A 26,153-nucleotide genomic window follows, 5' to 3' on the forward strand; every position below is an offset into this window, starting at 1 on the left:
TAAAAAATAAAAAAAAAAATTCACTTCCCCAAAAAAATATATCCGTTTATAACCGTTTTTTACACCTTTTTAATTTTTTTTCATTTTTTTTACCCCAAAAATACACACTTTCATCTATAAATACCCCCAATTTCACCCCAAAAATTCACATCAAACTACACAACTCTCATCATCATTCTCCAATATCCATTCTCATCTCCATTCTCTCATATCCATTTTCATCTTCATTCTCTCATACCCTACAACATCACTATGTCCGGCCAAGACGATAACCCTTCGGGCTCCCAGGGTTGGAACCCCGAATGGTTCGGTTCACAACCGTTTCCTAGTCCGGAAACGGAATATTCAGCCCCTCCTCAAACCCAAGATTCGGCCTTCCGGGTGGCTACCGTCCATACCCAATCGACGACCAAGGTGCCTCCGAAGGGCGCTACGGGTGGACACCGGAGCCTAGGCCTCGCGCCCCTTCCCAAATGCCGACTCTTCCATCTCGCGCCGGTGTCCGCACACCGTACTCACCGGCGGAGATGGAAAGATTGTTCAAGGCGTACTTGGAAATCTCCGAAGATGCGGTGGTTGGAACGAACCAATCCGGCGATCACTTTTGGTGGCGCGTCTCTAGCAGGTACAATGCAAACCGGCCGCCGGGAACGATCGAGCGCAACGAGAGTATGGTGCGCAACTGCATCGGTAGAGCCAACGAAAGAAATTGGCAAGTTCAACGGCTATTTCATCCAGGAGTCCCAGAATGCCGGGAGCGGCCGAAGCGAGGTCGACATCATCACCGCCGCGCTGAGCACCTACCAATCCATGAACGGTAAGTCGTTCAAATATCTTAACGTTTGGCAGGAGACGCGGACGCACCCGAAGTATAAGGGAGGCATAACATCCTCCTCTAGCGGCTCCTCCAAACGATCAAGGTCGGTAGCCCTATCCAACTCCGGCTCAGAAGAAGTGGCTAGCCAACTCGCCGGAGCTAACTTGGGTAGCCCCGAAGCCGGACCGAGCGGTTTCCAACGCCGCCCCCAAGGAAGGAAGAAGGCGGCGGCCAACCGTCGTCGCGGTTCGACTCCCGAAGCCACTCCCGAAGCCGCTCCCGCTCCCTATGTGCCACCTCCACCCTCGAACAACTCGTTGTGGATGCTCTTAAGCCAACTCAATATGGCCGATGGGTCATCTATGACCCCCACGCAACTTGAAACACACGAGACCATGATAAAAGGTCTCCAAAAACAATTGGGGTTGATCCCGCCGGATGCGTAGTCTTATTAGGAGTTTAATTATGTAATTTTTAATTTTTAGGATTTTAATTATGTAATTTTTAATTTTAAGGAGTTTAATTATGTAATTTTTAATTTTTAGGATTTTAATTATGTATTGTTAATTTTATTTGTAATTTGTAATATTTATTGTGGTTTTTAAATGGATTTTAATATTATGGAAATGTTTTTGTTTAATTGAATTTTATATTAATTGTGCTCGTCCTTGCGGAAGAGCACAGTTGTGGGTGTTGTGCTCTTGCCAGAGAGCAGGCATGAATAGTACCGCCCGGGCCCACAACCGTGCCGCTGGCAAGAGCACGGTTGTGGATGCTGAGCATCCTCATTCATGCTCTTAGACAAGAGCATGGAAGTGGGTCGGGATCCACTTTTATTCATTTTTTACTTCATGCTCTTCCCCAAGAGCACAACACACACATACATGCTCTTCCGTAAGGACATGCTCAAGGATCCCACCATTCTATTATTCAATTTAAACATTTCCACAATATTAGAATGCATTAAAAATACCCAAAAATACTATTACAAATTACTAAAAAATTAAAAATTACATAATTCAAATCCTAAAAATTAAAAATTACATAATTAAAAAATTTTAAAAATTCAAAAAAAATCAAAAAAATGGTAATAAACGGCTATATTTTTTGGGAATTCGAAAATATTTTTTTAAATTTTTTGGTATTACAACGGCAATTGCACGCTGCTACGTCACCATGCTCAGCGGCACAGATATCGAGCCGATATCGAGCACGGCCGTGCCGTTAGCGCGAGCACAACGACGGACGGGGTTGTGTCGCACCGCTGGCACGGACGCCGTCCGCCCCGGAGAGTGACGATGGGGATGCTCTTAATAACATCCGATGAATGTTTAAATCCAGCTCGTATCTCGTCCAGAAAAATAAATGCTATAAACTGTAAGGTTTAATTTATTTCATGGTTCAAAATTTTTGTCGAATTGCAATAATGTCGAAAGATTGTGATTTAATTTGTAGTCATCTCTTTTTCCTTTGAAATAATTTGAATGAAAAATTTAATAAATAATCCATACTATACTTTTTTGTCCGACATATACGAGAATTCCAATGTCCAATGCAATTTGGGATTAATATTTAATACCATGTCACAGTCGGCCGTTGAAATAGTAGAATAAATGTTTTCAAAATTCAAATTGAATTTGACTAAAAAATTAGCCTTAAATGTTGTTCGAAGCCGTGGACAAACTTGTAGGCTGTAACCGTATAAAGATTATCTAATTTATATCGGAAATCTTTCAATTTTGTACCTTTTCGAGAAGGGAATAAATCTGGTGTATAAATCATCTTGTGTAATTTCTCATATTCATAGAAATTTGAAAAGAATAGGAGTATCATATATCTATACAGATATAATAAAAAGTTTTTTGTAAATTAGGTGTGTAGTAGTACTAAAACATTTATTTATAAAATTTGGAAGATATATTACTCCATCCGTCCCACAATAACTGTCACTCTTTTCAATTTCGGTTCGTCCCACAATAATTGTCACACTTCATTTTTACCATAAATGGTAAGTAGATCTCACATTCCATTAACTCATTTCTCTCACATTTTATTATAAGAGTGAACTACATAAATAATACATGATCTTTCACTTTCGCACATAAATGGTATCTGATCTTTATTTTATATCGTTTTTGGTACCTATAAATTGGTACCTGATGCAATTTTCACCCCAAAATGCTCTCTAAACAACACATTTTCTCATTTGTGTCATTAAGAATACTTGTGTCATTAATATCTTCTCTAATTCTCCTCATTCTTTATACTATTATTATTAATCAATATTAATATTATTATTGTGATATTATAAATTAATAATTTATTTATTTTTTAATATCATTCAAATATATTTAATTAAAATTGTGGCTATAATAATATTTAATTATTATTATAATAATATTATTGTTATATACTAAAATCAAATATTAATTATTTAAATTATGAATCATATAATATTATATAATAATAACTATTATTATTATTTTATATTAAATTAATAACTAATCAATATAGTCTTAATAAATATTTAAAATAGTGAATTGTATTCATAATGATATAAATAATTGAATATTTTTAGTTAGGTCTGTCAACCCTAAAATGAGTATAAAATAATTAAATTAAAAGTATTCAATTAATTTAATTATTTTAAATAATTTAATTATTTTAAATAATTAATTTAATTAGTTGTTTTGTTATTGATTTATATTATGAATGCAAATAGATGTATGTATAATACTAAAAATAAAGGAGAAAAAAGAAGAGAAAAGAAAAAAGAGGAAACATAAACTAAGGAGTAAAAAAGAAAGAAGAAAGGAAGATAAAATACTAAAAAGAAAGAAGAAGAAGAAGAAGAAGAAGAAGAAGAAGAAGAAGAAGAAGAAGAAGAAGAAGAAGAAGAAGAAGAAGAAGAAGAAGAAGAAGAAGAAGAAGAAATTATATGTTTGGTATTTAATTGAAATTTTCAAAAATATCCTTCATAACCAAAAAATCACATGTTTGGTACATATGGTTATCTTTGTCACATGGTACCAAAAGCGATATAAAATAAAGACCAGGTACCATTTATGTGCGAAAGTGAAAGATCAGGTACTATTTATGTAGTTCACTCTTATTATAAAACCAATATAAAAAAGTGGATCTCACATTCCACTAATTTTTTCAACCAACTTTTCTTTATATTTCTTAAAATCTGTGCCCATAATAAGAGTGACAATTATTATGGGACAGAGAGTATATTACATCTACAATGCTATTCTTATGCAAAATGATATATTATATCATTCTTATGCAAAATGATATCATAAAGAATGGTATTTTATGCCACTTTTATGAAAGTGATGCTTTTAGATACATTTTTGTTTTTTAATGTAAAAAACAACTCTCTTGCCAAAAATGAAATGTATTACTCCTTCCGTCTTCGAATGTCATATTGTGATGTTTGTTTTGTCCCATTTTAAATGTTAGTATAATGTGAAATATTAAAGTACTGAATAAAATTTATGCTAAATTTTTTATTAGAAATGTAAGTGTAGAGTTCGCAACTTGATCATGGAATTGCCTGAATAACCCCTAAAGAGTTAGGGTTAAGAAATTTATAGTCTAATAAAATTACTATCTGATTAGCATGGACTCGTTAGCTAGTCCGCAATCCGAGTAGAACTGATCACTCAATAAATAAGATTTATGTGTAACTATTGTCTGTTGGAGTATTATTCTAGAGTATCTATTTGACACATACACTAAAAGATGGTAACACAATCCGAGTAGAACTGATCACTCAATAAATAAGATTTATGTGTAACTATTGTCTATTGGAGTATTATTCTAGAGTATCTATTTGACACATACACTAAAAGATGGTAACACAAATCCGATAACGTATCTTATGACTTATACTCATTAGTAGTACTCCACTATATGCTTAGGGCTTTCTTATATAATGTGGAGTAGTATTTTACATAAAAAAATGTTATAAAAGCTTAGCAATTAAATGCATATAAAATGATAAGTACACACTCAATGCAATCCCCCTTCTAAATTTGTTTAATGCTATTATTTGTACTGATGAAACAAACATGGAGTAGAGTACTACTATATCATTTAAGTAGATGGCTTAGTAAATTTAGGGAAAAATAGGCACCCATATCCTGCATAATTCCACGTATTGTGATTTAACAATTTGGGAAAATAAATGTGGGCTCACGAGCCTCCATCTCTATCTATCTCCATTATTGTAGCTCGGAAATATCAAAACATTGGTTCAACCAATTTAAAATTTCTCCTATCCAATTATTTGTTTCCCATCATCACATTCACACCAATTGTACTTCCACTACTTGAAAAAATATTTATATATAATTATTTTATTTCCATGGATAATAACAGCAGTTGCTTCGCTTCCTATAATATTGTACGGAATAGTGATTTTCCAGCTTCTACATGCCAGCTCTATGGTGGTACTGGTATGATAGTAAAATTCTTAAATATTAAATTTCAATATTATGCCAATCATAATATTAATATACCATGCATATAATTAAAATCTCTTGATTAAATCAATCTATATTACCTTATCTCTATATGAGGATTTTAAATATATTGTTTCCTAGACTACAAAAAATAGGCATATTAAATAGTAGCTAAATAGTTATGTGTTTTAAATCATTGACATATATATTTCCTTTGGGACTGAAGTTTACTCCATTAATAAAATCTGAGATCGCTAGATCCAAGAAGTAGTTCGCCTCTTTTATAAATTTTCAATTATTTAATTTATACCTTCATATTTAAAAATGCTAATTTTTAAATTAATAATTTACTCCATTAGGGTGCGTTATAATGCTAATGTTTCTTAAATTAATAGTAATTTACTAACTTATCAATACAGTGTATTAAAAATGTCAACACAATCACATTAAAATCTACACTAATTTATGTTAGCATTTTAGTGTATTAAAATATCAATTAAGTTTATGTTGACAATTTTAATGCACTACGTTGATGAGTTAACAGAGTTAGCAACGGATCACACCTCAGTACTACCATATTTATCATTTTTTTCTTATTCCATAATTAATGTCTTCTTTTAAAAATGAAAAATATGATTATGATAAACTTCTATCGTCTATAAATCAATAGAAGATGGATCCCTCTGAACTATTTAAAATGAGAATTTCAGAATTTATCAGTTAGCAACATAAATTGTATTAGTCCGTAGTAGCAGACACATCTACTGCTCTAACTGATATGTTTTGTGCCACCAAATCATATATTTTATGTTTCCAACAGATAAATTCTGAAGTTTTCATTTTAAGATAGTTCTCAACCGAACCACTCCCGAAATCAATAATCATAAATATGCAAAATTTCAAGAAATTAAGAAAACCAAGATAAAACACAACTTGATCAATATCTCAAAATATATATAGCCTATTCACATACATATTCTTCCCCTTACATTAGTCACAACAAAACAAATTAACAAGAAAAAATTTACTTAAAAAACCTAATTAATTACTGTTGATCATGACTAGAAGAAGTAGATGACTTGAACCTGGCAGCAAACCTATTAAACAAAGCCAAAGAAACACTAGTCATCTGCTCAAGATTAAAAACCTTAGCCTTAATAACCGCCTTCGTTTTCCCGGGTATGGCCCGGCCCGAGAACCCGTAAATGCACATGTTTGCATCGGTCAGAGCAGCGCTCATCCATGTCTTCACATTGCTGGCATGCCAAGGGAAGTCCCTGCTCTGCTCACCCCATCTTCCTTTATCATCTCCGTCTCCTTGATGCAATTCCACAGCTGCGCCACGCCGTCGTTGATCTGATCCAAGCAGTCCTTGATCTCTTGGTAGTGCTTCGCCTTCTTCAGGGCTAGCTCTTTACCCACCTCGGTCACGTAGGCCCTGGTCGACTCGGCCCGGTCTAGGGTTACCTTGAGTGCGATTTGGGCGAGTTTTTGGTGAGTTAGGGTTGTCGAGAGGTTTGCCACGTGGCATGAGAGGTAGCGGGTGCATAGGTCCGGGTATAGCGTTGTTTGGCATTGTAGCTCGATGAAGGCCCTGGCCCGGGACCGCCTGCGGATGGCCGTGGCCGGGGCGAGTAGGAGGAGAGAGAGGAAAAGGAGGTAGAGTCTCATAATTGTTTGGAGGTTTTTAGAGGTAGAGATGTTCGTGTTTGTGTCTGTGTTCGTATTTCGTTGGGAAATGAAAGAGGTTTTGTATTAATAGATAAGAATAGGATCAAATAAAATTTATTTTTGTGATTGTGCACGTGTAGCAAAAAGCTTAATTCATGTTTGAGCAATTTGTCAAGGGGAAGTAATCTTTTAATATTATAAAAACAAAAATTATAAATTATATATGCATGCATATCTATAGTGAAACAAAATGGAATACATGAATTTCATGCACTAGTAATTACTTACTTCGTTTGTGATATAGTAATGTCCAATTTCAGTCTAATGTTAATTCCAAAAAAGAAAAAGATGGCAAGGAGAGTGAGTTATTGGAAAAGGTTTGTGTGAATCTCAGATGTTACCTAAAATAGAAAAAGTAATGTAAATTGTATTGAAATAACAAAATGAGACATTATAGTGTAGATGATGGATATATAAAGTATGTTTGTACGAATTTTTATCATGGTATACAAATAGAATATAACTTGTAAATGATAGAGATGAGGCAGAGAGCAGGATTGTAGGATTAATCTATGGCAAATTGTCTGAACAAATGGAGAAAATCATCACTTTGATTAACAAACAAGTTCTACACGTATTACAGCTGCTCCAATCCTAGTCAATTTTGATGGACCATTCCATGCCTCACGCTATTTTGAACTCAATTAGTAACAATTCTATATAATGCTCAACTCTTTGCTTATAGATCAAAATTTGTTGATTACTTGGGTGTGCAGAATTTTTTATATATTTCATTATTGTGAGCATGAAACTTATTTTACACATAATGAAATACTTTTGATTGAAAGAAATGGAAGATGAGCAGATACATGATGAAAAAAGCAATGCACAATTCCTCAAAGTCCAGTTTTTTGAGGGTTACATTACATTTTAGAGTACATCATTAACAACAAACATACTATTTTAAAAACAGTGAACAATTTCCCATCGAATGAAACAGAAAAGAAGCGCTAGTTTACGCATCTGAGACAGGACTCGATCGAGAAATTTTTGAGCAGGACGCGAAGGAAAGGAACGGAGGTGTCATTCTGCTACCTTAATACCTGTTAGGTAGACTTGAGACTGGATGATGCTACCACCTATCCCGAATCCAGGCATTACCATCAGGCCGACTTTAGGTTTCTCATCGCCATCTTCTATGATAAAATCCTTCACAACACTCTCCATATAAACCTCCGAAAACTCACTCTCCCGCTTCACCTGAAAAACTTTAACTGGAGGATCGAATGAATGCCCCAACCGGTGCAAGAGCCAGATCGCCTTAGCCAATTTCAGAAAAGCCTGGTAAAAGGCCGTCCTTGGATGACCTCCACCGACTATGTAGTTTCGCTGATCTAAGTTCCCAAAGAATGATGCTTCCATCTTTTCATGGACAACAGCGAGGTACTTCCTCTGGCAAAACATTCCAAACATCGAATCTGGATTCTGGCCCACAGCATCAAGTGGATCCATTTCCCTCAGACTAAGATACTCCTGATATAAACTCTCTCTCGTCTCAGCCTGATTTTCTGGTTTCATGCCGAAGCTCTCATCCTGGAACCCGATAAACATTCTCTGGCAGATTTGAGATTCAAATGCATACTTCTTGTGGGCCCTTTTTGCATAGACAATGTTTGGTTCGATTGAGTTTGCTGCAGCATCAAGATCCCACCCTGCGGCTTTCATCATGTTGATTAACGGCTTAGAGAAGTCATGAATGGCCCTGGAAGCGGCTTCCACAGCTGACCTGAAAAGCTCGGGGCATAAATCCAGCGGAAATTGTCCAGACTCAACACCACTCCCTTCTGATTCTTTCGTTGACAAGCCCCTTAGCTTCAGATTCTTCTCAAGTTTAACTCGTCTCTGGCCGGATTCCTGAATCTGCTGCTCTAACTGAACAATCTCAGAATCTTTATTCTGAATCTCAGACTGGAATTTTTTCACCATGACCTCATAGGTCTTCAACAGGCTCTGCTGCTCTTGTATCTCAGCAGCTAATCGAGAGTCTTGCGGTGAGGCACAGACAGGCTTGGGGTTGTGCTCCCTATAGAAATGCTTGAGTTCGGAAAGATTCTTTAGCTCTGATATTACAAGCTTGTCAGCAGCTTGAATTTTGTCGGGGTCATAAGGAGTATGAGCAGCTTGCAGCTGAATGTAAGCCGACTTGAGGGAGGAGATGTTTGTAAATATTTTAGACACTAATGCTTCCATAGCTTCAGGGCTCTGATTCGTTGCCTCTTCCATTGGTTGGGGGTGAACTTTTTGGTTGCTGCTTTCACGAAGTTGGGTATCCTTTGCACCAGTGTGTTGCATATCGACTTTTACTGAAAACAAAGCTCACCAAATTACTTTTGGGCCACAGGGAAATATTGTACCAACAACTGCAATCAAAAGAAGGTTGTTTGTGACTATAGAATGAAAAGAGTAACAGGAGTGTATAATCATATGGGTTCTCAGGAACAGATTGACAGGGATATAGAAACCTCGAAGCTAAAGCACACTTTAAGTAAAAAAAAAAGCACAATTCATATCAATATTGATGGCTTCCTCAGCTCCAAATCTTGTAATTAGTATTGACTATTGAGAGCTATTTGACAGAGAAAAGGGTGTCTACTCTGAAACCAAATATTCAAGAATAGATAAGCATGATGAAATACTTCAAGCCAAGAAACCAAAATGTCACTCCTAATATATGAAAGAAGCAAGGGAGACACTCAGACTAGAACTACATAAAGATAACGAAGAAAGAGTAGTATAGTATCCAATTTAGGGAACATGTTCAGAATTCTATTGCTTAGTGTTTGTAGAATTAAGAGGAAAATTTGACCAAGAAACCTTAACATCCGAAGAAGATGATTCTATGCCCCACAGAAACCAGATAAAAATACAGCACATAGAAGAAAGTTAACATCAAAAGCAAGATCGATATTACAGATTCGTAGAAAGGCAAATGATATACGGTACGCATTTTATTGCTGATTAAATGGCAGTCACAGCATAAAACATTTCAACATAGACCAGGTCTAAGTCTCATGTGTGTATACAGATATACACAAGAAGTCATGTCCATTCCCAAAGCATAACAGCCTTCTTTTTCACAAGCAAAAGTTGTGTATATTTCAATTATAACATGCAACATAGTACAATGTAAGGGATTATCTACAAGTCTTTTACCTATGTTTAATATACTTTATACTAGAACGAAAGTCAGCAGCATAAAACAAAAATTACAAAAATATGAAAATAACATTCAGAAAGCCAGTGTGTTTAGGGAGCAGATAATACATCGAAAACCCTACACTCCAACTGCCACTTTGTGAAGCGTCAGATTAAGATCTCAAGCATCATTATCAATACAAGTCTTTGGCATGTATAAACTGAGAACACAAAGTACTTGCTTAAAATTAGGATGCCTCATCAACAAATATGGAATATGCCTCAATTGTTAAAAAAAAGCTGTGATGTGCAAAGGATTCACCCTATAGTCTATACCCCTCTTCCCCTCCTACTCTTTCAGCATGGCTAAGAGTTAAATGGTTTGTTTGAATGCTTCAATCTACCAGACATCAAACAGAAAACTTATCCTTATCATTTTGTAGTTGGGGGAAAAGATCATCTTTGAGGCAAATTCAACATCCTCACTTGAACCAACAACCAAATCAAAGAGATCTACAATGTATAATACTCCACAGAAGTAAGAAACCAAAAAAGGAACAAACTCAACACCTATAAAAACTAGACCAAGCAAAGATTTTGAGGTCTTGAAAGATGATCTAATCACTGAAATAGTTAGCATATACAAAGAAATTCAGCACCTTGCAAAGACAGCTGTGCAATCAAGATTCAAAACATACAACAATCGCCTTGGAAATCAAATAAACACCTTTCTTCACACATAAACATTTCCAACACCAAAAAAAGTTAAATTCATCCTAATCCACCTATTCATCTCCAATCATCACTAAAACTTAGAATTCGATTCCCTACCACTCAAATTCAAAAAAATTCATCCATACAGCCAGCTTGTCACTACAGATAATAGTTGCTTAAAACAAATCGATCAAGAAGGCGTAAAAGTTCACATGAACACAAAATAAGAGGAATAAAAAACCCAAATGGAGATCTCACAAGAAAATTGAGGCGTGAAGTTGAGAGAGAGAAGAGAATGAAAGAGCTCTACACGGAAGGCGTGAAATTCTTTTCCGACAAAAAATAACCCATTACTGCACCTGCATAGTTATGAAAAAAGTAAGAAGAGGGGACACAGCTTTTGCTATGTACTCGTACTCCTATTTTATTTTGCCAAATACTCCATATTGTTATGTAGAGTTATGTTTGTTCAATGATTAATACTCCACTTTTTCATAGGGAATCCTTTGTCTTCACATTTCACACTAATTTGGATTTAAATGAAATGAAGGTGATTATAGATTATAGATTATAGATTTATAATCTCTTTGACCAAAGTTTATTTTACAATCTTTACTATCGAAAATATTTAAATACAACTTTATTTTAGTTTGATTTATTATTGGAAGTTATTTTCTCGCGCTAAACATGTGATTAGGATGATCAACTTATTGACGCAAATTTTTTCTATATTACGAAAAAAAAGATATTGTTTCTACAATAGTTAATTTGAGATGCTTTGACATAAACAAACGACGCCACTTCTCTAATGCCACCCGCAATGCGTCACGCGGGTGGCTCGTATTCCGTCACGGAGGGACGGGACGGGACGGGACGGCGGTGTGACGCGTTACAGCGCCCCGTCTCGTCCCCAGCCAGTTCCGCGTTCCGTCACGGCGTGACGAGTGGCGAGACGTATCGCCACGCGCCGAGGCGACGTGGCGCGCTCCGGCGCCATGCATGACGCCCACTCGCCGGCCCGCGAGTGGGCATCGTCACGCTGACGCAATAAATTATTTTAAAAAAAAATCAAATTAAATAGAAAAAAGTAAAAATTAAAACGGTAATATTACCGTTTATAGCCATTTTTCATTATTTTTTTACTCTATAAATACTCCTAATTCATCCTCATTTCACACACAACTACACATCTATTCTTCCTAAATCATCTCCATTTCCTCTCCAATTTTCATCTAACATCTCATCACAAAATGTCCAGCGACGGAAACTCTGGCGGTGGCGGCTCCGGCGGGTGGACCCCCCAACTCCCTTATGGCCATGTACATGACTGCCACAAAGGCGGACACTTCCCGCATGACGTCCGCCCAATACCAAGCCTGGCTTAATGGAATTACGTTTATGGCAGCACAACTTGGCATTCCGCCTCCTCACGGCTTCAGTGCACCTCCACCGTCTTCGGGGGATGATTCTCCGGCAGAGTAGTTTTTTTTTATTTTCTATAAAATTGTATTTTAAATTATGTCATTTTTTATTTTTTAGGATTTTAATTATGTCTTTTTTTATTTTTTTGAATTTTAAGTTGTATTTTTATTTTATGTTGTAATTTTATTTTATTTTTAATGAAGTGTGTTTTTTTAATTGAATTTGGTTGGAAATAAAAATAAAAAATTAAATTGAATGAATAGTAATTTAAGCGACGGTTACGGGACGGAGGGTTGCAGGTTCCGTCCCTTAGTTAAGGGATGGAGTAAAAAAGTACAGTGGGGCCCGCGAATAGTAATTTAATGGACGGTTAAGGGACGGTTAGTGACAGCGTTGTGGATGGCCTCGTTCTTTCATATTTCGTGCGTCACATTTTGTGGTCGATAACAGAGGACCTTCACTTTCTCATTGTTGTCAAAAGTTTATGGAGTTATTTTTTATGTAATTAGTTTAATAACACGGCAAGAGATAAATGTCATTTCTTTAGAGCATCCACTATAGGCGGCCTTCCCCAATAGCCCCGCCCCCTTTTTTTGTCCACAACCCTAATTTTTTGTCCATGGCCCCAATTTTTTGTTTCCGCTACTATAGGCGGACACTTCCAATAGCCCCGAAATATTATAACCAATTTTCATTTTAATTTTTTCGTTTCGTTTTTAAATCAGCTGAATTGAAATAATTATAAAACGAGGTAATTGAGACCGAATATTCGTTGTATTGACGAAGGTAAAATTATACAACGAACGTCCAAAAAAATACAAATAAAAACGCCGCCACCGTCTAATCGGTGGCAGAGTCAGATGCCTCCTCCTCTTCTCCGTCTCCCTCGCCGCTGCCTCAGGACCATCATCAGCCAAGCGCAGACGGCGCTGGAGCCGACGTATGAGGTCGGAATATATATTCTTGATGTACGGGTCGGTTGCGGCCTCGTATTTGGTGCACACTTCATGCATTTCGTGCGACAGCTGCACATATACGTTATCCCTCAAGACCTCGCTTGCTCTTGACGGCGGTAAAGGCGCGGGCTGCGGGGCGCGCGATCCAGACGCTGCCGACGATCGGCGGAAGGAATCGCCAGCTTCTCTAGCGCGTTGGATAGATGCACGTTGTCCTGGAGGGCGGGCGCGCCTAGAGTGTGTAGCGGATGGCTCTTCGGCTTGCTCTTCGTTCAGGTCGAACGATTGCGAGCCGCTGCCGCTGCTGTACTCCCCGGCAATGTTGTGTCTTGTCCGCTTCGGCGCCGGAGCCTGCTCTTGCGCACAGATGGCCTTGAACTTGGGGCAGTCCTCGAGAACTAGATACTCTTCCCAATGAGTGAACTTGGGATAGTCCAGCGCGTTGTATTGGCTGATCGAAAGTGATTTAACGTCAGCCTCGCTTCGGCCACTGTCCGCATGGAGCAGATTGTTCTGGTATATGCCCGCGAACCGCCGGGTGGGCGGCAGAATCCTAGACCACTTATTGCGGAGCTGTTCCGCGTCACGCGATTTGGCACCGCGAGGTTTGAGCACGTTGTACGCCGATACGACGCGCTTCCAAAAGCTCAGCTTGTTCTGATCGGTGCACACTATGGGGTCGGATGTGGCGGCATCCCACGCCCTAGCCACAGCAACGGACTCCTCTTTGGTGTAGTGCGTGGCCTTTTGCCGTTCGGCTGGAACTGAGCCGCTGAAAGCTCCGCCAGTCGCGGACCCGATGCCGCTGCCCGATCCACCGGCGGCGCTGACATTGCCCGATCCGCCACCGCCACCGCCACCGCCACCTCTCGTCGCAACGGGCGTATCCGGTACGCCGGAACTAAGCAAATTGAATATCGTATCCAGTGCGTCATGATCTGCCTGAGTGAAAGGAGAGCCGCTGGATTGGAAAGGGGTCTCCGGACGCGGATGGTGAAGGGCGTCGAGGTTGGGTCTGTAATATCCAAACGCCGAGCGGCTCAGATTCCTCTGCAAAGGTTGGGGCGTTGGACTCGAAGACCTCCACGACTGAGATGGTGGAGGAGTTGGACTCGATGCCCACGGCGGGGGAGACTGATTCCAACTCCATGGCTGGGACGAAGAGCCGCCATATCCCGACGGCTGAGAAGGATAGCCGTCATATCCCGACGGCTGAGAAGGATAGCCGCCATATCCCGACGGCTGGGAAGGATTGCCGCCATATCCCGATACGTGCGAGCCGGGTGATTCGTCGTCTCCACCGTGCATTTTTAGAGAGTGAAAGTGTAGATAGTGAATGAAGGGAGAGTGTGTGAAAATGGTGAAAATGGATGGTGGAGGAGTGGTATTTATAGGAGAAATTTTCAAAAAAAGAAAAAAAAAATTAAATTCGAGGGGGCTAAGGCGCGCCGGCCGTAATTTGTCTTTCCTCCTTGTTATAGGAGTTGATTTGTAATTTCCTCCTTCATATATATGATATAAATATATGAAGTTAATTATAAAAAAAAAGGCGCGCCGGCCGTTGCCCCACTATAGACCGGCGCGCCTATCCCCCACCGCCCCGTCCTCGCCCCCTATCCGCCGATACCTCGTCCGCCCCACTCTGAATCGTCCGCCCCAGGACGGACGTTCCAGCCACTATAGATCGCCCCCTCGTCGCCCCCACCGAGCCGTCCGCCCCCTTTCACCTATAGTGGATGCTCTTAGGACAAAACAACTAAGATCAATTAGTGTGGAAATGGCATCATTCTGTGCATTTGCTAAGTACTCCCTCCGTTCCATGTTAATAGAGTCATTTTTCTATTTTGGGAAGTTCCAAGTTAATTGAGTCATTTCTATTTTTAGCAAAAAGCAATTCTTCTTTTTACTTTATTCTCTCTTCATCTCTCTTACTTTACTCTCTCTTACTTTTTTCACCATCCATTTAACACACTATTCTTAAACTCCGTGCCGAAAAGAAATGTCTCTATTAACAAGGAACGGAGGGAGTACATTACAGTAATATAACGTGACAGTCCCACTTTTCTAGGGATTGGTACGTGTCATCATGATTTATTTTATTCTATAAGATTGCTATAAAGATCATTAAAAGCAATTAATTAAATAAGCGATAACTTTACTTGAAAGATACCCGATTTGACACTAAGTATGAGGACGTTGGTCAAATATTGTGTGCAAAAATGAGAGGTTAAGAACTAGGGTTTTCTAATCAGATATTTGTCAGTATTTGATTCAAATATTTGGGTATCCAATCTGGAAACCCCAAAAAATCAAACACATGCCTTGAACCTGAAATTAAATTGGAATACTGGCTTCAATCCCCCAAATAGGATACCATAAATACCCGAATTTACCTGATTTTAATTATTTTTTATTTTTTAATGATGAAACAATTTACTTTGATTGTAAGATATAATTCAAAGTATATAGTTGCGTTAGTATACTAACTAATTTACAGTAATAACTAATAGCTTTCAATTCTGTATATTAAAATTATCAACACAAAGATATAATTATATCAATACAACATGTAAATTTAAATATCAATACAAAGACATAATTTATCAACACAAGAAAGATTGATAAATTTATGTCTTTTTGTTGATATTTTTAACATATAAAATTGATATTTAGTTATTACTGTAAAAAGTTAGTATTTGATCACACACCTCAAAGTATATATATAAATATTTTAAAAAACAACAACATAAAAGCTAAGAGGTAAACTAATTTCTAAGTTATAAGTAAAAATTTAATTTTGACTAAAATCACGACCGGATACCCGATAATTCAGTCCACCTGATCTTAAACCCAATATCTAATAAATCGATCACCGAGTACCATATCCCCGTAATTTTTTGAATCGAATCGGATAATACCCGATATAGTTTATCTAGTTGGACACCCATATTAAGAATTACGTGCAACAATACGATTGTCTAGTATGTTCAACAAACAATGTGAGCGATGCAAAGATCACCACAGGAAACGTTAGAGCTATAGGAATGCTAACTATAAACAAAGGATAAGATTGGTGTTACACCCGGTCAATGATGAATCAAATTCCAATGAGGTTATGATTTTTTAGTCTTAATCATATAAATTTAAAGGTCTATTCACTCTATTTGGATCAGTGATATTGCAAAATGGAAGTACCTTTGCGTCATCGAATGTTCCATAGTAAATTATTAATAGACATAAACATTAATAAAACCGTTGAAGGCTCTCAACGGAAATGGAAACATCACTTTCAAAGTTGGAATAAGTGGCACAGCATTAGTATTGATTCTAGCATTTCTAAACCATTCTAATTTGTGCAAAAATTGCCAGCAATGGCTAACTCATTAGTCATTATATATTGACATGGTAATGTTTTACATCATGAAAATGCCTAAAAGCCCCTAATGCTTTAAAGATGAACAAAATAACAGTCTTGTATTGAAGCTGACTCAAGCGAAAATTTGAATGTTTTTCCAGTTTATTTATTTGTTCAGTGTCAGTTATGATGATATAAATGCATAGTACTCCTATATGGAAGGGGATTCAATTTATATTTAAATTAGGTCTAATTCAGTGCCTAAATTTATGTTGGCACCGGTCAAATTATAAATAGCAAAATAAAATAAAATAAAGCATAGTATTGCAAAAATAATGTAGGAGTAGGACCAATTTTTGAAAGTCAATATTAGGAAATGGTCGCATTTAGTTAATTTGAGTTTATCACTTGGCAATTACGCATAAATTTAGAAAGGAGCCGGTCACCTTTCTCATGCTGTCATATGCTAAATTGCTAATTATGATTCTACCACAATTTAATACCGACCAACATGTAGTGATAATACTAATTATTTAGTTGCTTAGCCGAATTGTTAGTCAAAACAGTTAATTGTAGATACATTTCTATTGGAACATGCCATTATTGGTTTGAATTTAATTTAACAAACATTACTTTCTTATTGTATGTGATTTTTGGATTCCAACTGAGTTACGATTAGTAAAAATGTACTTATTTAAATCAAATAAAATAGGTGCCATTTTGTTAAAACTAATTTAGTCACTTTGACTTGCCCTTGTAATATGAAACTATTAAAATATGCAATATATTGACTAAAGAATGTTTTAATGATAATGAGAGGCCGTCAAAATTTCCATTCCCCACAAATCTCTCACTCTCATCTGACTTTACAAGTATTGGAACCTTATACTTATTTACATAAAAAATCTCCCATTCACAATTTGAGATTTCCAATATTAAGCATCCGATTAAATCTATACCGTATATTTGAATATTAAACAAATACACTTATTCATGCATATAATCAAATCGTAGTTATTGTTTTAAAAGTAACAAAACCTCAATTTGATATATGTAAAACAGCAAAACCCTAATTAGAAGTTTTTTTCATTTGAAAGAAACATCAATTAAGGATTCATTGAATGGGATAGATACCATAGTCCAAAATGCATTAACTTTACTAATCATGATTAATTAAGTCTAGAGATGCCCACGGTTCCGGTTTCGGAAATTGTCGGACGGGAACCGAACCGCGAGGGTGTTTCACGGTTCCGGTTCCAAAACCGACGGTTACGGTTTTGGTTCGGAACTGTCGGTTTTCCAGCGATTTTTTTTACAGTTTTTCACAGTTCCGAACCGCCAGTTTCTAGCGGTTTTTCGCGGTTCCGGCTAGATTTCACGGTTTTCCGACGGTTTTTCACGGTTCCGGTTTGGAACCGTCCGAAACCGGCGGTTCCGGCACGGTTTCGGTTCGTAAAATTTGGAACCGAAACTGGCCCGCGATTCAAAATATGGCGGTTCCGGTTCAAGAAGAAAGTCACGGTTCCGGTTCCAAAGTTAACTGCCGGAACCGAAAACCTTGGACATCTCTAATTAAGTGTAACAAAACGCATTAATTAAATTATTAGTCCACTCTAACTAAACACTGAATCTCAAACCAAATCAATTCTCCCTTCTGCAAATCCCAGTATTCTTATCTTTCAACACACTCAAATATCTTCCTCTCTATAAAAATCCAAAATTTCTTTTCTTCATTTAACAACGCCAGAAAAGATCTTCGAAGAGTACCCATATCTCTTCAACAAATCTGATTCCACATCACTAAAACTTTATTGCTCCTAATTTATAGAAACCCTAGTGATTCTTCTTTTCCCCCAAATCTTTGCCACCACATTCATCGGAAAAACGCAGACAGTGGGGGGACGAAGCAAAAGATCGAATTTTGATCGCCCCCGGTTAATTTATTTGGGGGAATTCTGTAGACTAGAGCGGCAAAAGAAGTGGTGAATTCCGAAGTGAGGGGATTTCTCAAAATATTGAAGAAATTTTCAGTGGAGAGTGTCACAGATGAAGCACAATGAGAGCCCATCAACCCCTGGGAAATTCAAGATGGAGAAGCCTCCTTACAATCGACTGCGGCTGCAATCTTCAATAGCTAAGCTCGCTTTTTGGTCTTTAGTATTTCTTGGAATGATGTTCGTATTCTTTTATAGATCACCGTCTTCATCAAACCCAGCCCCCTCAGATCGTTCTAGAAGGTCCCTTACTAGCTCATATGCAGGCCCTAGTTTCGAGAAAAGGGTTAGGCAATCTGCTAAACCTAGGTCAAAAAATGGTATGTCTGTGTTGGTCACAGGGGCTGCTGGTTTTGTAGGCACTCACGTCTCCGCCGCCCTTAAGAGGCGAGGCGATGGCGTTTTGGGGCTCGATAATTTCAATAGCTACTATGATCCTTCGCTCAAGAGGGCGAGGCAGGCGATGCTGGAGCGAAGTGGGGTGTACATTGTGGAGGGGGATATCAATGATGGTGCATTGTTAGCTAAGCTGTTCGATATCGTGCCTTTCACTCATGTTATGCATCTGGCAGCGCAGGCTGGCGTGCGTTTTGCTATGAAGAATCCTAACTCGTATGTGCACAGCAACATTGCTGGCCTTGTTAGTATGCTCGAGTTTTGCAAGAATGCGAATCCTCAGCCTGCGCTAGTTTGGGCATCGAGTAGTTCCGTGTATGGACTGAACACGAAGGTGCCCTTTTCCGAGAGGGATAGGACTGATCAGCCTGCTAGTTTGTATGCAGCTACTAAGAAGGCCGGTGAGGAGATTGCACACACGTATAACCACATATATGGGCTTTCGCTGACAGCGTTGAGGTTTTTCACGGTTTATGGACCTTGGGGCAGGCCAGACATGGCTTACTTCTTCTTTACAAAGGATATCTTGAAAGGGAAGTCTATTCCGATCTTTGAGGCGCCTAATCATGGCACTGTGGCCAGGGATTTCACCTACATTGAGGATATAGTGAAGGGCTGTTTAGCTGCTCTGGATACCGCAGAGAAGAGTACTGGCAGTGGTGGCAAGAAGAAGGGGAAAGCTCAATTGCGCGTTTATAATTTGGGGAACACGTCTCCTGTGCCTGTGGGGGATCTTGTGAGCATTTTGGAGAAGTTGCTTAAGGTGAAGGCAAAGAGGTTGGTCATGAAGTTGCCAAGGAATGGTGATGTGCCGTTTACACATGCTAACATAAGCTTGGCTGAGACGGAGCTTGGCTATAAGCCCACCACGGATCTGCGAACTGGATTGAAGAAATTTGTTCAATGGTATCTTAGTTACTATGTAGATGGCAAGAAGAGCTCACATTGATACAGTTTCTTTTTTTTCATGAATTGTGCGGTTGGGTCGTTCTATTCTTGTTCATTTTGATTCATATGATTGTTTTCTGAACTGTTTTGTTCACTCCCTCCTATTATCTTTTATCACATATCTTGATAGTCTCATATAAAGATAATATCCATGATCCAATGACTAAAAAGCTCTTTTGGTTGTTGGGCTTTGTTCCTTGGTGTTTTGACCTGCATCAAAGCACAAATCAAATCAAGTCCACATTATTCGGTTTAATCAAGTTCAGTACAGCGTTATAGCATTGCTTTGCTTTGTTCTGCATTTTATATACTCTTGCAGCTACAATTTGGAGAGCAGGGTGGCCAAGTCTGACAATCGATCTTTCTTTTCTTCTGAGAAGCTACAAGTAGGGAAGTTGTTCGTGAACCTATCTGGAATTGGGCTACTGTTTCTTGTTTATTTGATTTCATATGCAGATATGGGTAGGGGTGGATTTATATGAAGTTGTCATGTTATGAGAAGGGATGTGTTGAATTTTGCTACTAATACTATAGCTGCCATAACTCTTAGTCACAGTTTACTTCAATTATCATGGTCTTTGCAGTTATAGATTGAGAAAGGGAAAACATAACTTAACTGTGCATCATCTAAAAAGCTCCATTTCAATTGCATATGCAGATTAGGTTTGTGGTCATCTTCATGCTACTTGTGATATGTTGGTATGCTTTTTTTTGGCCTTCCTTGAAAGTATAAATTGAACTATAACCATCTTGTGCTATTTTGGTCTAGTGCTTGTGCTTCCCAGTTCTGCATAGCTAGTCTGATAATTTTTGTCCCAGTTTTCTTGATATCAAGCAGGCAATTTATACGACACCTTTTTAAAGTAAAAACGAAAAGCTCTACCAGTAACGGGGCACAAGCTTCTAATCTACGGCAAATAAGTCTTTTTCTTTTCTAGTTCCCAACTTGGCACAAATCCTTAGAAGGCAATTTTGTTTCCAATATTTCAGATCGACCATGAGATGATATAGAACATTGATATCCACACTTTTCTCGCCGATCTTGCGCTAAGGAATGTAAGAGCTATAATCTGCACTACAGCAGATAAGGACACCCTCCTATATGTCCTATATGCATTGTTTTTGTTTATATGTTGATTTCGTTGTTTTTTTGTTACTATATCTAACATGACCCACTTTTGTATAGCCACTTAGATGCTCAGTCTTCTTTTTGGCTTGAGCTTTTGTAACTCAAAAAATTTGAAAGAGAAGATGTAAACTGAGCTGAGTCCATAGAATCTCCTCCTTTGAAAATCTCGTTGTTGGATACATAGAATTTCATGTCATCTGATCATAGGGAAGAATGCCAGCAGATGCAATATCAAAACCTCAATTTAAATCAATAAAATTAATATTATTTTATTGCTATATTTATAACAACAGGGGCTACTATGCAATATTGCACAGCAGAGGATCCCTGTCCGAAAACCTCATCAAGAATGATTAATGTGTCAGTGTCACTATCAGTAACATGTCTATCTAATGCTACATTGTCTATCTAACCTAGTTATCGATATTTGGTCAGTCAAACATGCTAAATTAAGTAGAGATTAATAATTTTCTGCTTGTCTTTAGTAATTTGAATCGACATCCTATTAAAAAAAGGAAATTGACACAAAACAACTTATTTTTAAGATAAATGATCCCATCATTTACGTACCGATGTATTGGGTAACATACCAAGAGTAAGAAATGGGGAAAAGCATGTTTCAAATAAAGATAGGTAAGCTAATTACAAATCTGTATAGTCAGTCAGACATCAATCATCAAATTCAAAATTTGAGAGTCTTCCACATCCGGGTAGGGTGACCCGACTTAATCCGGGTCTGAACACGCTCAAACTCCGAGATCCGACAGGGTATGGTTATCCCGCCCGGCTGATTGAACCCGAACTCGTTTTCGGACTCCTTCAACAAATCCCCAAACAACGGGTGGTTGAAATACACCACCGGCACCAGAATCCTCTCGAACTCGCCGTCGCTCTGCCCCACGTACACCGCCATCTGCCCCTTCGGAACCGCCGAGGCCTTCTCCAGCATCGGATCCCTCTCCACCCGCCCGTATCGCGCTGCCTTCGCTCTCCACCCGAGCTTTCGCGCCCCCCACCCGATCAGCCCGCAGAGGCGCCGGCGGCGGTGCGGCCGTGATGCTCTCCGCCGGAAAATTGACGCGACGCGGCGTCTCATCGAGAAGCCTGCCATGTTTCCTCAGTGTTTATGGAGATGGAATTGAATTGATCGATGAAAGTTGAGAAAGGGTTGAAAAGGGTGGAATTGGGGGAAAGAGTCATGCAAAATTGGAGGAGCTGTTTGAGATTCCGTACGGAGGTGAGCTGCTATTTATGTACAAATAGTAGTACTCCGTTTAATAACGGAATGTATCCTGCATTTAATAACGGAATCGATAAAGTGGTGTGTTATTTTTGAGGATAATATTCTTTTTAATAATGAAATAAGGAGGTAAGTAGACAGATATAAGTGGGGGAAATAAAGAGATAAGCAGATAAAATAAGATAGACGGATAAAAATAAGTAAAATATTTTTATAAATGAAAATAAGATTAATATTTTGAACGGATTGAAATTAGGTCATTTGGTGAATGATTGAATCCGGGATTGGTAAAGAAAGTAACACTAATGTTACTTAGAACTTAGAAGTGAAATCGTCTACTTAGTATAGTGTTTTTCATGGATAAGCTTTACACTTTTATATAGAATTAATTTTGATTAAACGACTAAAATGATAACATGAGAATATTTTTTAATGTACGGATTGAAATAACTTTACTACGTATTTTTTAAAAATTCTTCAACTGCGTTCTTTAGTTCGTATATCATCAGTACATGTTTAATATTTATTATATCAAATTTATATTAGATTCAAAATTATTTAATTATTTGCCAAAAAAATTTATTACTTCCTCCCGCTCCCCCTATTAATTGACACTAATTTCCTTTTTCGTCCGTTTTCAATTAATTAACATATTACTTTTTACAATTTTTGGTAATGGACTTCACATTTCACCAACTCATCTCACTCACATTTTATTATAAAATTAATATATAAAAGTAGGACATGCATTTCACTAACTTTTTCACTCACTTTCTACTATATTTCTTAAAACTCGTGTCAAATCACACGGTACCAATTAATGGGGAAAGGAGGGAGTAGTATCTACCATCATCAGGCAAAAAAAAGAGCGAGAAAACAAGAATCTAGTTAAAATATTCAGAGCTTGTGTTAGAGCACTCACAATGGGGTCCGATCACCCAAGCCCATGGTCGATCCCCCATCGGCTCCCATTGTGGATGAGGGGCTGGCGATTGGCTCCCTCTCTCTTTGTCTCCCTCTCCCCCCCATGACATATAGCCTTTGATCCCCCCTCCCCCATTTCGGGGTAGGGCTGATCAATTAATTTTATTTAAAAAAAATTATTTTTGACATTATATATACCCTCATATCCTATTATTTACATTTATCCTTTTATTCTTATTATATACTACTGGTTTTTTATATTTTTTTTTTGAAAATGAAATATACAGATAATGATAAAGTGGAAATGAATGAGAAGTAGATTGAGATATACACTTTTATTGCAAGAGATAAAGCTATGTGGTAAAATGGTAACGTGGAAATAGTAAAAAGGCTTACCCATTATGAGTGCTCTTATTAGCTATATAATCCGTGCATGAGTTGTACTTATAACTAATTTGACATATTTACATTGTAGGGATAATGCTTCCACATCAGAACTCATTAGGAACACAGCTCGTGGTTGGAATATTCGCCTTTATTTTAATTATACCCATTCATATTACTGACCTGTCACTATTAAGTCTCAAACATTCCCCTAAAATAATCATTTTCATGTCAAATTTGATGATATGGTCAATTTTGGGGTGTTGGAATTGTACCGTTAAAATCAATGTTTTAAAAACCGGACCGGACCGGCCGGTTCGACCGGTTCAACCGCGAACCGGTAGGTGGTCCGATCCGGTTAGCACTATAAAACCAGTGACATGTTGAACCGCCATGAACCGCCGAAACCGGCCGGCCGGACCGGTCTGGCGGGGAACCGGAAACCGGTTCAAATACTTTTCAAAATTTTATTCTAAAATTTTGGCCTTGATAGGGGTCGAACTCAAGACCTCCCGGTGAACTTACCAACAATTCTACCACTACACCACAAGGACTTTTTAGTAGTAATATGAACATAAATTATTTTCATATGTTAAACACGGAATATTTTATCTATATAAACTAATAATTCGTGTTTAATACGTATATATGTATATTAATAATATGTGATTAATTATATTAAAAATTTACTACTATTTGATTATATAATAGGAGTATTTACTAAATATATGTTTTTAATTTATGTTTATTCATATATCTTTGTGTATAATATTATTTTGCGGCATTACTTTTTGAAAATAATACTATAAACTTATTTATTTTTATACATAAATATTAAATTTTTTATTTACAATAACTTACTACTAGTATAATTTATATATTTAATTATATTTGTTGATAAAAAATTAATAAAATTCTATCATTCACTAAAAATATGTTCTTTTTAATTTTATATTCTTTTAAGATAATTCATTTTAATTTTATATATTCTTTAAAGAAATTGTTAATTATAATATATTTCTTATATTTTAATTATACTTTTACAATCACTAATGTTTTATAATATAGGAGTTTATAATTATACATAGAGTTTAATACTGGTTTTTAATATTGTGTATTATAATTTATTATTCTATTTAAACTTAACGTCATTAAATATTCTAATATAATAGTACAATACTTGTTTTCTATAATAATACTATTAAATGTATAATACTCTAATATTTATTGATAAAACATTTAATTAAATTTTATTATTTACTACTAAATAAATAAATAAATATATATATATATATAGGGTTGCGTTAAAGATAGAACCATTCTTAAGTGTAGAACCTAGAACTCTACATATTTTATTCATTGGATAAGGAAAAAATGACGGTCAAGATTAAAAATCATACATATTAGACTATGTTTTCACGACATTCCGGACTCAACAAGTGATAAAACTCACATGTTGATGGAAGAATGAATGAAACGAAGAAGAGTCCATGCATGTTTTATTTTTTCACTTATCTGCATTCACCCATTAATAATAGTTTTGGTTGTAATGGGAAGTTGTTGTGCAAATCAACAGCATTGGATTAAAAGATCTAACGACCTCCGTTTGGCATTTGTTCTACGTTTAAGAATGGTTCTACGTTAAAGAATGGTTCTATCTTGATCACAATCCTATATATATATATATATATATATATATAGGGTTTTGATCTATGCAAAACTAGATTTAAATACAGAAACGCAGAACAATATCATAATTAGGTCACTTTTAGGTCATAATTAGGTAATTTTTAGGTCATGCTAACAAAGCATGACCTAAAACGATCTTAGCATGACATTAAACTCAAATATTATAATATGACCTAAAATTGCTTAATTATGACCTTCCGTGTTTTTGGTTAATTATTGACCATTAGATCATCTAATCCTAGGGCCAAGATTTGGTCTGCATTTCTGGATTTAAACACATACTTATTTTGATCATCTCCCTATATATATATATATATATATATAGTATTCCGGTTCAACCAATGGTTCGACCAGTGAACCGGTTGAACCAGTGAACCAGTAATGACACCGGTTCGCTTGCCGGTCCGGTTTTTAAAACACTGGTTAAAATTAATTACTTTGCTCTATGGCATCTAGTCCACAATGTAACTACTCAGCCCGTCAATAAATAAATATTTTATCTTAGTTCGACACAAATTTTTAAAAAATGGAAAAAAAATTGCGACATGATTTGAAAATAATTACTACTACTATTATTCCTGAAAATATCAGTGAGATGGCGAACAAATTTTTGTCAGATTTCGTTAATACAAACTTTTAGCATTGTAAAACCAACTCACTAGAGATGCATATTATAACTGTAATATCATAAAGTTTTCATGATTGAGAAATGCATTATTTTTATAAAGAAAATGATAAGTGACCCGGCTGAATATTCAATGGTGTCATTTTGTTATGGATATTTCCCTTTCAAGTCTTCTTAAAATAATACTGGTAAAAGTAGTTGTCGTGTTAAATAATTTAGTTTTGA

General features: G+C 37.0%; 3 protein-coding genes and 1 pseudogene across 7 annotated transcripts; 1 reads left to right on the forward strand and 3 right to left on the reverse strand.

The window, feature by feature from the left end:
- Positions 1-6,251: 6,251 nt before the first annotated feature.
- Positions 6,252-7,038, reverse strand: LOC121764852 (annotated as a pseudogene).
- A 734-nt stretch (positions 7,039-7,772) lies between these two features.
- Positions 7,773-11,308, reverse strand: LOC121765600 (protein GRAVITROPIC IN THE LIGHT 1-like). 5 transcript variants are annotated; one of them, XM_042161800.1, is made up of 2 exons: positions 11,125-11,308; positions 7,773-9,320 (listed from the first exon to the last, which is right to left on the reverse strand). In XM_042161800.1, the coding sequence occupies exon 2, from the start codon at positions 9,307-9,309 to the stop codon at positions 8,041-8,043; it is 1,269 nt and encodes a 422-aa protein (XP_042017734.1). In that variant the 5' UTR covers positions 9,310-9,320; positions 11,125-11,308; the 3' UTR covers positions 7,773-8,040. The 5 variants fall into 5 exon arrangements, with proteins under 5 accessions (XP_042017734.1, XP_042017733.1, XP_042017738.1 ...); XM_042161799.1 differs by having other exon boundaries at positions 7,773-9,377; XM_042161804.1 differs by having other exon boundaries at positions 11,226-11,243.
- Positions 11,309-18,229: 6,921 nt separating this feature from the next.
- Positions 18,230-20,056, forward strand: LOC121763771 (UDP-glucuronate 4-epimerase 3-like). Its single transcript, XM_042159851.1, has one exon. It carries the CDS (start codon positions 18,646-18,648, stop codon positions 19,936-19,938), a length of 1,293 nt encoding a protein of 430 aa, XP_042015785.1. The 5' UTR covers positions 18,230-18,645; the 3' UTR covers positions 19,939-20,056.
- Positions 20,057-21,627: 1,571 nt separating this feature from the next.
- On the reverse strand, positions 21,628-22,458 carry LOC121764794 (auxin-responsive protein SAUR36-like). Its single transcript, XM_042160817.1, has one exon. It carries the CDS (start codon positions 22,175-22,177, stop codon positions 21,749-21,751), a length of 429 nt encoding a protein of 142 aa, XP_042016751.1. The 5' UTR covers positions 22,178-22,458; the 3' UTR covers positions 21,628-21,748.
- Between the last annotated feature and the right edge of the window lie 3,695 nt (positions 22,459-26,153).

Source organism: Salvia splendens, chromosome 14, assembly GCF_004379255.2.
Source record: "Salvia splendens isolate huo1 chromosome 14, SspV2, whole genome shotgun sequence".
Classification (NCBI taxonomy): domain Eukaryota; kingdom Viridiplantae; phylum Streptophyta; class Magnoliopsida; order Lamiales; family Lamiaceae; genus Salvia; species Salvia splendens.